The sequence below is a fragment of the Pelodiscus sinensis genome, chromosome 31, assembly GCF_049634645.1.
Source record: "Pelodiscus sinensis isolate JC-2024 chromosome 31, ASM4963464v1, whole genome shotgun sequence".
Taxonomy (NCBI): Eukaryota; Metazoa; Chordata; order Testudines; family Trionychidae; genus Pelodiscus; species Pelodiscus sinensis.
This window is the reverse complement of record NC_134741.1, coordinates 1,391,768-1,403,160: the sequence shown is the minus strand read 5'-3', so window position 1 is coordinate 1,403,160 and position 11,393 is coordinate 1,391,768. Positions and strand designations below refer to the sequence as shown.

Here is an 11,393-nt window from a genome sequence, read left to right as displayed (position 1 = left end):
ATCAAACTGCCCCGAGCCGCGCACGCCAGCGTTCCACTCCCCGCGCCCCCGTTTGCGCCTGCGCGTAGAGTGAGGGCAGCTGTCTCAGCTGCGGCTAATACGCATGCTCCAAGAAGGCAAGTCCTAAGGCGCGTACTTTGAGACTAGCTGCTGGGGCCGCCGCAGCCTGGTGCGTGCGGGCCGGGGCGGGGGGAGCGGAAGTGACGGGGACCCTTGTGCGGTGTTTGCAAACCGGCCGTGAGATCTCGGGGTCTGACGGGCACCAGGTCCTGGTGGGGGCGGGACGCGGCGAAACGTTTTAGCTGCAGCCCCTGGAAACGCGCCGCGGCCCGGCCTGGCTCTAGGGCCGGAGACTCCCTGTTCGGCGTCTGCTCCGAGCGGCCTGGCTCCCGCTGTTAGGCAGGGGCCGGGAACCCGCGGCCTAGGGGTCGGACATGGCCCCACCCTGCCTGGAACTGGCCTCTGAAGCTCAGGGAACCCTCCAGTATTGGGGAGCCTGCCCTGGCTTTCTGGACACCCCGTCCCCGCCACTGTCTGCACCACACACAATCTACTTGGTTGGACCGCCCTGCTCTGTGGTGAATGTGGAGAGTCGGGCCACATCAGTGAGGTTTTTTGGGGTTTGTTCAGTTTTGCTTCTCACTTGAATGACCCTGCCCACATAAGGTCCCCCGCCCAATTTTTTTTTTATAGGGGAGGCAAAGTCTGTGCAGGGACCAAGCTGACTGAGTGGGTAGGGAGATCCCACAACTGGCTGCAAGGCCAAGGGAGAAGCCAAAGGGTAAAATTGGGGCAGGCAGCAGAGTTAAGAATAGGATCCGAAAAACCAGAAAAACATCCCTGAGGGTGGGGAGCATTTGCAGTGGTTGTAAAAATACAGGAGGGGACAGCACCCCCTTCCCAGCTCTGAGTGGGTGGCTAGTGCCCGGAGAAGATGCCCGTTTCCTACTTGAGAAGTGGACACTGCCTAAGGAGGTGAGATTCAGCAGCTGGGGTTTGCCTGTGAGAGCTGTTGTTTTGCCTCCTTCCTAGCACTCTATTTAGTAAGAAGATGTCCTGGGTTAAAGGCCTGGTGCAGGGTCCTGGCTTGTTCTTCAAAACGGATAAATTGTCCCATATTTTCTGTCTCCCTCCCCATCAGAGCTGGTGAGTCCTGCTGCTGCCCGATCCCTGCTCCCAGCTCCCTGCCCACAGGTAGGGAGTGGAGTCCAGTGGCTGCCCTAGAGAGTGTCCCCCCTCTTTGCCAGACTGGCTCAGAGGAGAGCACCAGATTCAGTTCTGGTGTTGTAATAGTCTAGTCTGTTAACCAATTAAGCAAAAACGTATAGGTTAATGCTATAGACAACATACTCCTCCTCCTCCCCCCCCCCCCCCACACACTTGACAGTAAATTTTTTAGCAGGCCGGCGGGTCCTGGCTTGAAATGGATCTGAGACCTACCCCTGCTGTGTGTCTGCGTTTAAAGTGTGTTAGGAAACGGGCTGCTGTCACCCCGTGCTACTTTAACAGAGGTAGCAGCACAGGGTGACAGGCAGCTGGTCCACGAGGAGAGCTGCTTTTTAAGTTGGCTCCCCTCTCAGATCAGGTCCTGCCTGGCACCCTGCACTGCTGCCTCTGATTCTAACGCCCCCACTGCCTCTCGCGGGGATGGGGGGGTCGTCTTGCTCCACTGTCTCACTCCTCAATAGTCCCCCGGTAACCGACCGGGGTGGAGGGGGACCTGGGCCCGCCCCCTCTCCAGGTCCCAGTCCAGGACCCTAAGGGAGCGCGTCCGAGACGCACTGCCCGACCGGGGGGGCTACAGCCGCAACACACCGGTCCCCGGGGTTTCCGACCCCGTCCTGGGCTGCTTCCTCCGACCCTTTCGGGTCCGTATGGCTCAGTCTGGTTCAGCGGGGCACCAAGGGTGACTTACCCACTTGGGCCACAGGGCCCTCGGTTTCCCGTCCTGGGTCCACCGTCGGTCCTTCCACCGTGCTGCTGTCCGTGGGGGTTGTCTGTTCGCCGTCTTGCCGGAGCTCGCTCTCTCTTTTGGTGTCCCGGCCGCCTGGCTTTTAAACCCGGCACCCTTGCTCAGGGACGCGTGGGTGGCCCGTCAGGGAGTTGCCTGCGCCGACAGCCGCTGCTGGGCCGGCGCGTTAGAGCCGTCCGGATGGCAGTTTCTCGCGGCACCCCCGGTGTGGGGTGCGGGGTCGGGGCTTGAGCTCCCTGCTGCCCTGCTCCCGCCTACGCTGGCCGCCGCCGCCGAACAAGCGTGGCAAAGCCACTCAGGCATCTCGGCGCCTGTCTCCCGCGGCGCCCCAGTGCGGGGTTGGGGCTCGCGATCCCCGCCGCCCCGTCACACTGATATATAGGAGTGGCAGCAGTGTGGAGTCCCAGGGGGCTCCTCAGGAGTGAGGCTAGAACACACTGGCTGCTGGCCCCACACCCAGGGACTAGAGAATAGTCGAGTGACTCATAAGAATTCTAGAGGTTACTTGACTATTCAATTAACCAATATTTAACATCACATGTGAGCTTTGTCAGACACCCAAGCATGTGTGTGTGAGGGTGTCCCCCTTCCCTTTTGAATCCTAAAGCCTTAAAGATAAGAAGGCTCCAGCTACGCAGTCATTATGCTTCACAGGGATTTGATGTTAATTTGAACCTTTGTGCTGCTAAGTTCTGATGGGTTGCTGCTGAGCTCACTTGAATATTACTAAACTGTTACTAGTTAATATTATTAAACTGTTCCAAGATAGTCAAGACAGAAGCAGACTGTGAAGAAGTTCAAAAAGATCTCACAAAACTAAGTGATTGGGCAACAAAATGGCAAATTAAGTTTAATGTGGATAAGTGTAAAGTAATGCATGTTGGAAAAAATAACCCCAACTGTATATATAGTATAATGGGAGCTAATTTGGCTATGAGAAATCAGGAAAGAGATCTTGGAGTTATCATGGATAGTTTTCTGAAAACATCTATATAGTGTGCTGAGGTGGTCAAAAAGGCAAATAGAATGTTAGGAATTATTAAGAAAGGGATAGAAAATAAGACACACTGGCAGCTTCTTACGCAAGAACTCTTTTGCAGAAGAGTTCTTCTGCAAAAACTCTTTCAGAAGAGAGCATCTACACTGGCATGTGCTTTTGCACAAGACATGTGCTTTGGCGCAAGAGCATCCATGCCAGTGTAGATGCTCTCTTGCACAAGAAAGCTCTGATGGCCATTTTAACCACAGGGCTTTCTTGCGCAAGAAATTCATGTTGCCTGTCTACACTGGCCTCTTGTGCAAGAAGCCCTGATTTTATACAGTAGAACGTCAGTTTACTTGCTCAAGAACACATGGCCAGCATAGACAGGCAGCAAATTTTTGTGCAAGAGCGGCCGCTTTGGCGCAAGATCACGCCAGTGTGTAGACAGCCAGAATATCTTACTCACCCTGTATAAAACTATGGTGTGCCCACATCTTGAGAACTATGTACAGATGTGGTCTCCACCTCAAAAAAGATATTTTGGCCTTGGAAAGGGTTCCGAAAAGGGCAACTAAAATGATTAGGGGTTTAGAATAGGTCCCATATGAAGAGAGGCTAAAGCAACTGGGACTTTTCAATTTGGAAAAGAGGAGACTGAGGGGGGATATGATAGAGGTATATAAAAACATAAGTGGTGTGGAGAGGGTGAACAAAGAAGAGTTATTCATTTGTTCCCATAATTTAAGGACAAGAGGACACCAAATGAAATTAATGGGTAGCAGTTTTAAAACTAATGAAAGGAAGTTCTTCTTCACACAGCACATAGTCAACCTGTGGAACTACTTGCCAGAAGAGGCTATGAAGGCTAGAACTATAACAGAGTTTAAAGAGAATCTAGATAAATTCATGGAGGTTAGGTCCATAAAAGGCTATTAGCCAGGGGGTAGGAATGGTATCCCTGGCCTCTGTTTGTCAGAGGCTGGAGATGGATGGCATTAGACAAAATTGCTTGATCATTGTCTTCGGTCCACCCCCTCCAGGGCACTTGGTGCTGGCCACTGTTGACAGACAGCCTACTGGGCTAGATGGACCTTTGGTCTGAGCCAGTACTGCCATTCTTATGTTCTAATATCAGTCATTTTACCAGGTGTCCAGTATCCAACTTAGGGAAATATGGTAATCCTCAGCCTGCTTCTTTCTCACATTGCTGGCCACTTGGGTAGATTTTGCTTCTTGAATGTTCACTACAGGCCAGGGTTTAAATGTGAAAGCTCCAAGATACTTTAGAAAATAATTTTGTTACTTACAAACTTATTATCAAAATCAGTATTTCCATAAGTAATTCCCCATCCTGCAGCCACCAAAGTACCCACTTTACTTTTCTCTTACTTTATTGTATATACAAATATTTTTTATTTTACTTGTGTATTTGTACTTCTACTCACATAATTTGGTCCCATATTCCCTGTGTGCTTCATCTAATGTTACAATACATTCCAATCAGGCTCTTCTCCTGCCAGGCTGCAGAACACCCATGTCTTCCCCCAGCTCAGCCCCTGGCCTGCAGAACCAGGGACAGGAAATGGCTGTGGCGGAGCCAGTGAGGTTCGAGGAAGTGGCTGTGTATTTCTCTGAGGAGGAATGGGCTCTGCTGGACCCGGGCCAGAGAACCCTCTACTGGGATGTGATGCAGGAGAATTATGAGTCTGTGAGCTGGCTGGGTAAGGATTCCTGTCCCCTCGGGTATCAGAAGTTGGGTTGGGTTTGGTTGAGGCCCCACAATGTCCTCTGCCCCACAATGTCCTCTGCCCCCCAGTGTCAGGAGTATCAGCCCCAGTAATCCTGGCTCCCACTTTCAGGAGAAGCAGGTTTGGGGACACAACAATAGTGCTGCTTTTCCCACAACCAAGGTCTCCATGTGCTTCCCACCATCTTGCCCTTGTTGTGCTTTGGCCGGAGGTGTGAGTAGAAGGGCTCAGGCAGGAATGGCAGGTACCAGAGTTCTGGGTCTGGCTGCTGTTAGTGCTGGCGGGGTCCCCTTGTGGCAGTGGGCTGAGCCTCTGGAAGGAGGGTGCAGTTCCCAGAGTCCTTCCCTGCCTGTTGCTAATCTCTGACATGCTGGTTTTTGCCAGTGGGAGGGGCTGGGTGCTGAAGCTGAGGGACAATGGATGAGGTAGTTCACGCTCTGTGGGTACGTCTACACTAGCCCCCTAGATCGATCTAGGGAAGCTAATGAGGGTGACCGGAATTGCAAATCAAGCCCGAGATTTAAATATCCCGCGCTTGATTTGCATGTTCCCGGCCAGTTGCCATTTTAGAAATTGACTAGCCCGAAGTAACTGCCCATGTCTACACGCGGCAGTGAAACGGGCTTCAGATTTAAAGTCCTAAATCGAATTAGGTGGTATTCCTCCTGCAATGAGGTTTGCCACCTAATTCGATTTAGGGGCTTTAAATCAGAAGCCCATTTCAGTGCCACATGTAGACATGGGCAGTTACTTCGGGCTAGTCAATTTCTTAAATGGCGACCGGCCAGGGACATGCAAATCAAGCCTGGGATATTTAAATCCTGGGCTTGATTTGCAATTCCGGTCACCCTCATTAGCCTCCCTAGATCGATCTAGGGGTCTAATGTAGACATACTCTGTGAGTGTTTTCTCAGGGGTAGCTCTGTAGTAGAGAAATGTGAGCAGAGCTGTCCTTGCATTTCAGGCACAGGCTGGGTTTCCTTAAAAGGTCAGCTTCATTCTCTCTGGGACTCACTTGCCTCTGTGTGCAATGGAGATAATCACATCATCAGTCTTGTTTTTTTAGAGTGAAATATCTTTGGGTAGGGACTTTTTCTTCCTGTGGGAATGTTTAGCTTCATGCTCAGGAGACCTATGTTCAGTTCTCTGCCCTTGTCACAGACTTTCTGTGTAACCTTGATCAAGTTCCTTAGACTTTGTGTGCAGTCTTCTCTCTCTGCAGTAACTATTATAGTGTGTCTCCATTTCATAGAGTGGGGGAAGGATACCTACACTAAAGAAGGGAGATGTTTAGCTCCATATGAGCACCCCGATAGCACAGTGGGGTCTTGATTCACACCAGAGTTCCCAGGTGCTGCTGTGATTGATAATTTTGCTTCCCATAGCAACTGCGGTGCCATATGAATTGCTGCTAGCAGCACAGAATCTCGTTACGGCTGTTCAGGGGCACCCTTTTCTGGAGCTCTGATGCCAGTGGCACTGGCAGAGTGTGCGGCTTGCCCATGTAGCACACCTCAGGGTTGTCACTAAAGAAAGACCCAGACTCCATTTGGAGGCTACGGTGCTCAGTTGTTTATTGTGAAAGGAGCAGGATGCTAGTGTCCCAGCTCCTCAGGCACAGGTATAGTGAGACTTCTCCCAATGCAATAAAGGTAGCAGCTCAGCCAGCATCAACATGCCCCTTCTGTGCCTTCTCCTGTCATACATTGACACAAACAAGATGCATGTTGTTCCATGTGTTGCTACCCTCTTGGCCTTCTGTCTGTTTGATAATCCCCCATATCCCGTTCATGTGCACAAGGGTCAGTCTCTTTCTGAGCTATCTATTAGGACTGAATGTTTGCAGTTACTGCAGAGATCAGAGTGTTGATTGTCCTCCTCGCCGCTCAGGAATGTGCTTGCCTGATTAGTTGGTACCTAGTGCCCCACCATTCTGCCAAACCCTGGCCTCCTCTAGTTCAGAAATAATGGATATTAACAATATAATCATAGTCATAGTCATCACATCAGAACATTCCCATTGACACGGGACCCAACACACTTTGCACAAGGTTCCTTGCAGTTGTGTAACAGTGGTAGCACAATGATCTCCATGGTCATGTCACAGGTGGATCTTCCCAACACTAAATGAAGATCTAAGAAGGGGTGGGGCCGAAGCTGAGGGAAACGCACTCACAAGGTGTAAAGGTGATAGCTTCTGTGCAACCCTGGAGGGGCACCAAATCAAAGGCCAGGCTCACCACAAGTGGCAGACTGGGAAACCACACAAAGGCTGCTGCTGGCAGAGTAGAACCGAGGCTGCAGAGGAGGAGCTGAGCACCAGCCACAAGCACCAGAGAAGCATCACAGCCCAGCTCTGTCCTGGTTGGCCCCAGGAGAAGACCAGCACCACCTTGGCCAGCTATGACAATGGCAGCTGTTGTGGGTAGCTGACAGGGCCCACCCAGGCACTGACGACTGTGATCAGGAGAATGGAGCATAGGCAAGGACCTGAAGCAACCAGCCAAGGGTTCATTTTGCTGTTTAGCAACTTCCTCTACCTCCTTCTGGCTTAAGTACAGCATCTGAGCCAAAGAGCAGGAAGTGCTCAGCCAGGAGCTTTGTGGACAGAGCTTTGGGGAGCTAGAGCTCTGCTAGGTCCTTGCTCTCCAAGACCTAGAGATCTGCTATGTGGCCTCTACAGTCTGAGCCCTGTCTGGGAACCTTTGTGTAAGACTTGCCAGCCCTCACTAGAGCTCCCCTTCTGAACAGTGTGTTCGTGTTCTGGATGCCAGGGGGTTGGAACAGGCCATGAGGGAGACTGATTTGTACCCTAGAGAGTGCAGCAGAGTGCTCAGCACCCCTGGGGAATGAGCTGGGCCATTCCCAAGGTGGGGGGGATGCACCTTTACTGCAGGTGAGTGTGGCCTGGGCTCTTGTACCACCCAGATCCCAGTTCCTGCAAGGTGAGGAAGGAGCCTCTCTGGGGGTGACTCAGATCCTGGCTCTGGAAGCAGTAAAGGCCTTAATGAACAAGATCAGTACTTAGTTATTTGCTTTCCAAACAGGATTTCCATTTTCTAACGCTCATGTGATCTCCAGAGTGGAGTTACAGGTCCCAGATTCCCAGAGCTGTGAGGAAGGGGAAATTATCAGCAACACCCACAGAGGTAAACAATCAGTTAAACTGCCTCAGAAACCAGTTTATAGCCGGTGTAACTTGTGTGTTTTCATGAAGTCTGTCTGACTCTTCAGTTTGTCTTCAGTTCTAGTCAGAGCATGGTGGGTGGGGAAAGGCTGGGTTCTCTCATTTGTGGAAGGGTTGTGAAGAAGAATTAACTCAGCTCATGATAATTCAATCATTATTTGAGTGTTTATCCCCTTTTTCTATTCCTCTTTCAGAGTTTTCTTTCAGCTCATCATGGACAATAACTCCTGTCTGGATTATTTCTCTATCCCAACAGGTGATGGAATGCTAACTGAGAACCACGAGAAGAGTCTTTAGCAGGAAGGACTGGAACAAGTGACTCCATGTGGGATGTTATTGGGAAGACCTGAAGGGCATGTTTCCCAGATATGTGAGCAAGGAGAGACCTGTCAGAGTCAGCATAGCCCAGAAAGGCAGCATGGAAACCATCCAGGAGAGGGACAGGGTAAATCCAATCACAGGAGCAGAGAGGAGAAAAGAAATATAGAAACTGTTGAACAGAAAATCCCCCATCAACAGTCACCCTGCACTTGTAGTGACTGTGAAACTCTTGAACATCAAAGAGCCCACACAGGAGAGAAACCCTTCAAGTGCTTTGACGCTGGGAAAAGCTTCAGTGAGCACTCACGCTTTACGAACCATCAGAAAATATATATAAAAGAGAGACCCATAACTGCTCTGACAGTGGGAAAAACTTCAGTAGAAGTGATCACCTTGTTAGATATAGGAGGACCGACACAGGAGAGAAACCTTTCAATTGCTCTGACTGCGGGGAAAAACTACAGCTGCAGGTCTAACCTTGTTACCCATAGGAGGACCCACACAGGGGAGAAACCTTTCAATTGCTCTGACTGCGGGAAAAGCTACAGCTGCAAGTCAAACCTTGTTACCCATAGGAGGACCCACACAGGGGAGAAACCCTTTAGCTGCTCTGATTGTGGGAAAAGCTTCAGTACGAGTTCAGAGCTTGTTACCCATAGGAGGACCCACACAGGGGAGAAACCTTTCAATTGCTCTGACTGCGGAAAAAGCTTCAGCTGCAAGTCAAATCTTGTTATCCATAGGAAGATCCACACAGGGGAGAAACCCTTTAGCTGCTCTGATTGTGGGAAAAGCTTCAGGAAGAGCTCAGACCTTATTACCCATAGGAGGAGACACACCGGAGGGAAACCTTTTAATTGCTTTGACTGTGGGAAAAGCTTCAGTCAGAAGTCGCACCTTGTTAAACATAGGAGAACCCACACATGAGAGAGACCATTCACCTGCTCTGGCTGCAGGAAAAGTTTCAGTCAGTGCTCCTGCCTTACTAGCCAACAAATAATACATACAAGAGAGTCACCTCATAACAGTTCTGATTGCAGAAATGGCTTCAAACAGAGGTCAGACATAGGTCAGGTTCAAATCCTGCTGCCAGCGAGGCCTGTGTTTTGGCTACACCCTTTGCAAGGGCAACAAGCTACCCAAGCCCTGAGTCCCCTGGCCCAGAGTAGAATGCTCCCGTCCTATCTGAAGGGACACCTGGGAAAGGGAAAAGAGGCTACAAGAAGCAAGTGGGAAACAGATAACAGGGCCCTGCCTAACTGATAGGACAAGCAGTTGGGCTTTCAGCAGAGCCACCTCCCCGTGGACATAGCCAGGGGGGCCAAGTGCCTCCCGTGGCCCCTCCCACTCTCTACTTCCTCTCCCAAAAAGCCAGCCCTGGTTGGGCAGAAAGGTGCTGAGCCCCAGCGGCCTCCATTTGCCTGGCAGTGGCAGAAGTGATGGAGGCAGCCCCCGGGGTTGCTGAGTTGTTCACTTGGGGAAGTGGCTGCAGGGAGCCAGACAGCTGGGAGGGAGCCAGAGCCAGAAAGGATCAGGGGATGGGAAAAGGGCGAGGCAGAGAACAGAAACAGGGCAGCAGAAAAGAACATCCATAAATGTCAGTGAGAGGCAGAGGTGGCAAAGTGGCAGCAGCATTTCATCTCATAACGCTTCTGGAAAGGGGCAGCCCCAGGAGGTAGCTGGACTTTCTTTTGCTCCTCCCCAGTTTTCACTTTCTTGTATGATAGAGGGTACAAGGGTATGTCCCTGTACCTTTCCACAGTGCCCCTCTCTCACAGCCCAGAGCCATGGTTCCCTCTGTCAGGCCTGGACAATATAGGCCAGCAGATCCAGAGCACCAAGCTTACCTGATTTGGCCTACTAAATGCAGAGAGAAGTCTCAGGCACATTCCCTACTTGCCCCACCCCTGCACACGGCTGAGTTGCTGGGCTTTTTGTGGTTCATTCCAGTGGGTGAGGGGCTTCATGTGCTGTCCCTGCTCCTAGCATGTTTCTGGCCAATGGGAGCTGCCTGCTTAAAGCCCTCCCACCTCCACTCAGGCTTTTATTTACCCATGCACGTGACCTCTGCGGCCTGTGCAGGAAAGGAGATGCCTGAGAAACTTGCCTGGCTGCTGGCCAGGAGTTAGCCACGTAAGTCTCACCCTCCCTTCCCCTACCCACTGGCACTTCCCATGATGAAAGAGAAAAGTGTTGGCAGTTTTAATGAGCATGGATGGGGCTGTTCAGTGAAAGTGCTGAATCCTAGCCACTAGACCACCAGGGAGACAAAAACCTGAAATGTTTGCTCAGCTCCAATAGTGTTTCATAGGCCATTTTCTGTCTCCTTCAGGATGTGGGTCCATTCCCCATTGCCCAGAGGGGAAAAGAACAGACAGCAAACAACATCAGAACAGCTGGACTGGGTTATGCCAATAGTCCATCTAGGCTAGGATCCTGTCTCACGACAGCAGCCAATTCCGTTGCCCCGTGTCATGAACATGAGGGTTAGCCAGAAGCCTGGGAACTAAGGAGTTAACCTTACCTAGCCAGGTGGAGTGGCCAATAGGAATGTAGGTAGGAATTTCAAACTGGGGCAAAGGAATGTTTGGTTTCTCCCGCCTCTGTTCTGGGAGTTCTTCCAGCTACTGAAGGAGACAGACATTTCTCTCTCTCCAAGAAATGATTCTTCACTTTCTGTAAGTAGGATAAAGTTTAGATAAATCCGTTAGGTTTTTTTATTTTATAGTTTGGGAAATGGGATCTGATGTTTTGGCTTTCCTTTGTAACTCAGTTATAGGCCCATGGTGGAGTTTCTCCATGGGTATATTATTTGTTATTTTTTCCAGCTAGTCATTATGCTTGCAACAGGAATATTGTGGTGATAATAAAAGTTTTTTCTTTTCTGTTTATTAACCTGGTATTGGTTAATAGTTGTGTCCTGGTTTGTACTTTTGGGGCTGAGATTTCCCAAGTAGTCTCTCCCTGATTTCTTTATTGATATTTGGGTGGTGGCAGCGGAGATTTTATTCCCAAAATCTAGGATGTTAAGATTTGGGGGGGGGGGGAGTTTTATACCAAAGTCTGGTAGAAAAGGTTTTGGGATCCTTTTGCTGGCCCTGACTTCTGCATTTATAGTGCCAGAGTGGGGAAGGAGCCATGACACCCTGAGAGAATCACCAGAACAGACAATTATCAAGTGGT

At 50.5% G+C, this 11,393-nt stretch overlaps 1 protein-coding gene and 1 pseudogene across 3 annotated transcripts; both read left to right on the top strand.

Moving 5' to 3' along the window:
- Window positions 1–112: 112 nt before the first annotated feature.
- On the top strand, window positions 113–11,110 carry LOC106732722 (zinc finger protein 688-like). Of its 3 annotated transcripts, none has more exons than XM_075912936.1 (4): window positions 113–169; window positions 4,459–4,675; window positions 7,750–7,851; window positions 8,146–11,110. In XM_075912936.1, the coding sequence occupies exons 2-4, from the start codon at window positions 4,489–4,491 to the stop codon at window positions 8,184–8,186; spliced, it is 330 nt and encodes a 109-aa protein (XP_075769051.1). In that variant the 5' UTR covers window positions 113–169; window positions 4,459–4,488; the 3' UTR covers window positions 8,187–11,110. The 3 variants fall into 3 exon arrangements, with proteins under 3 accessions (XP_075769051.1, XP_075769052.1, XP_025045734.1); XM_075912937.1 differs by lacking the exon at window positions 113–169 and adding an exon at window positions 182–975 and having other exon boundaries at window positions 4,475–4,675; XM_025189949.2 differs by lacking the exon at window positions 113–169 and adding an exon at window positions 182–975.
- LOC142821468 (uncharacterized) lies at window positions 8,220–11,110 on the top strand (annotated as a pseudogene).
- Window positions 11,111–11,393: the final 283 nt, after the last annotated feature.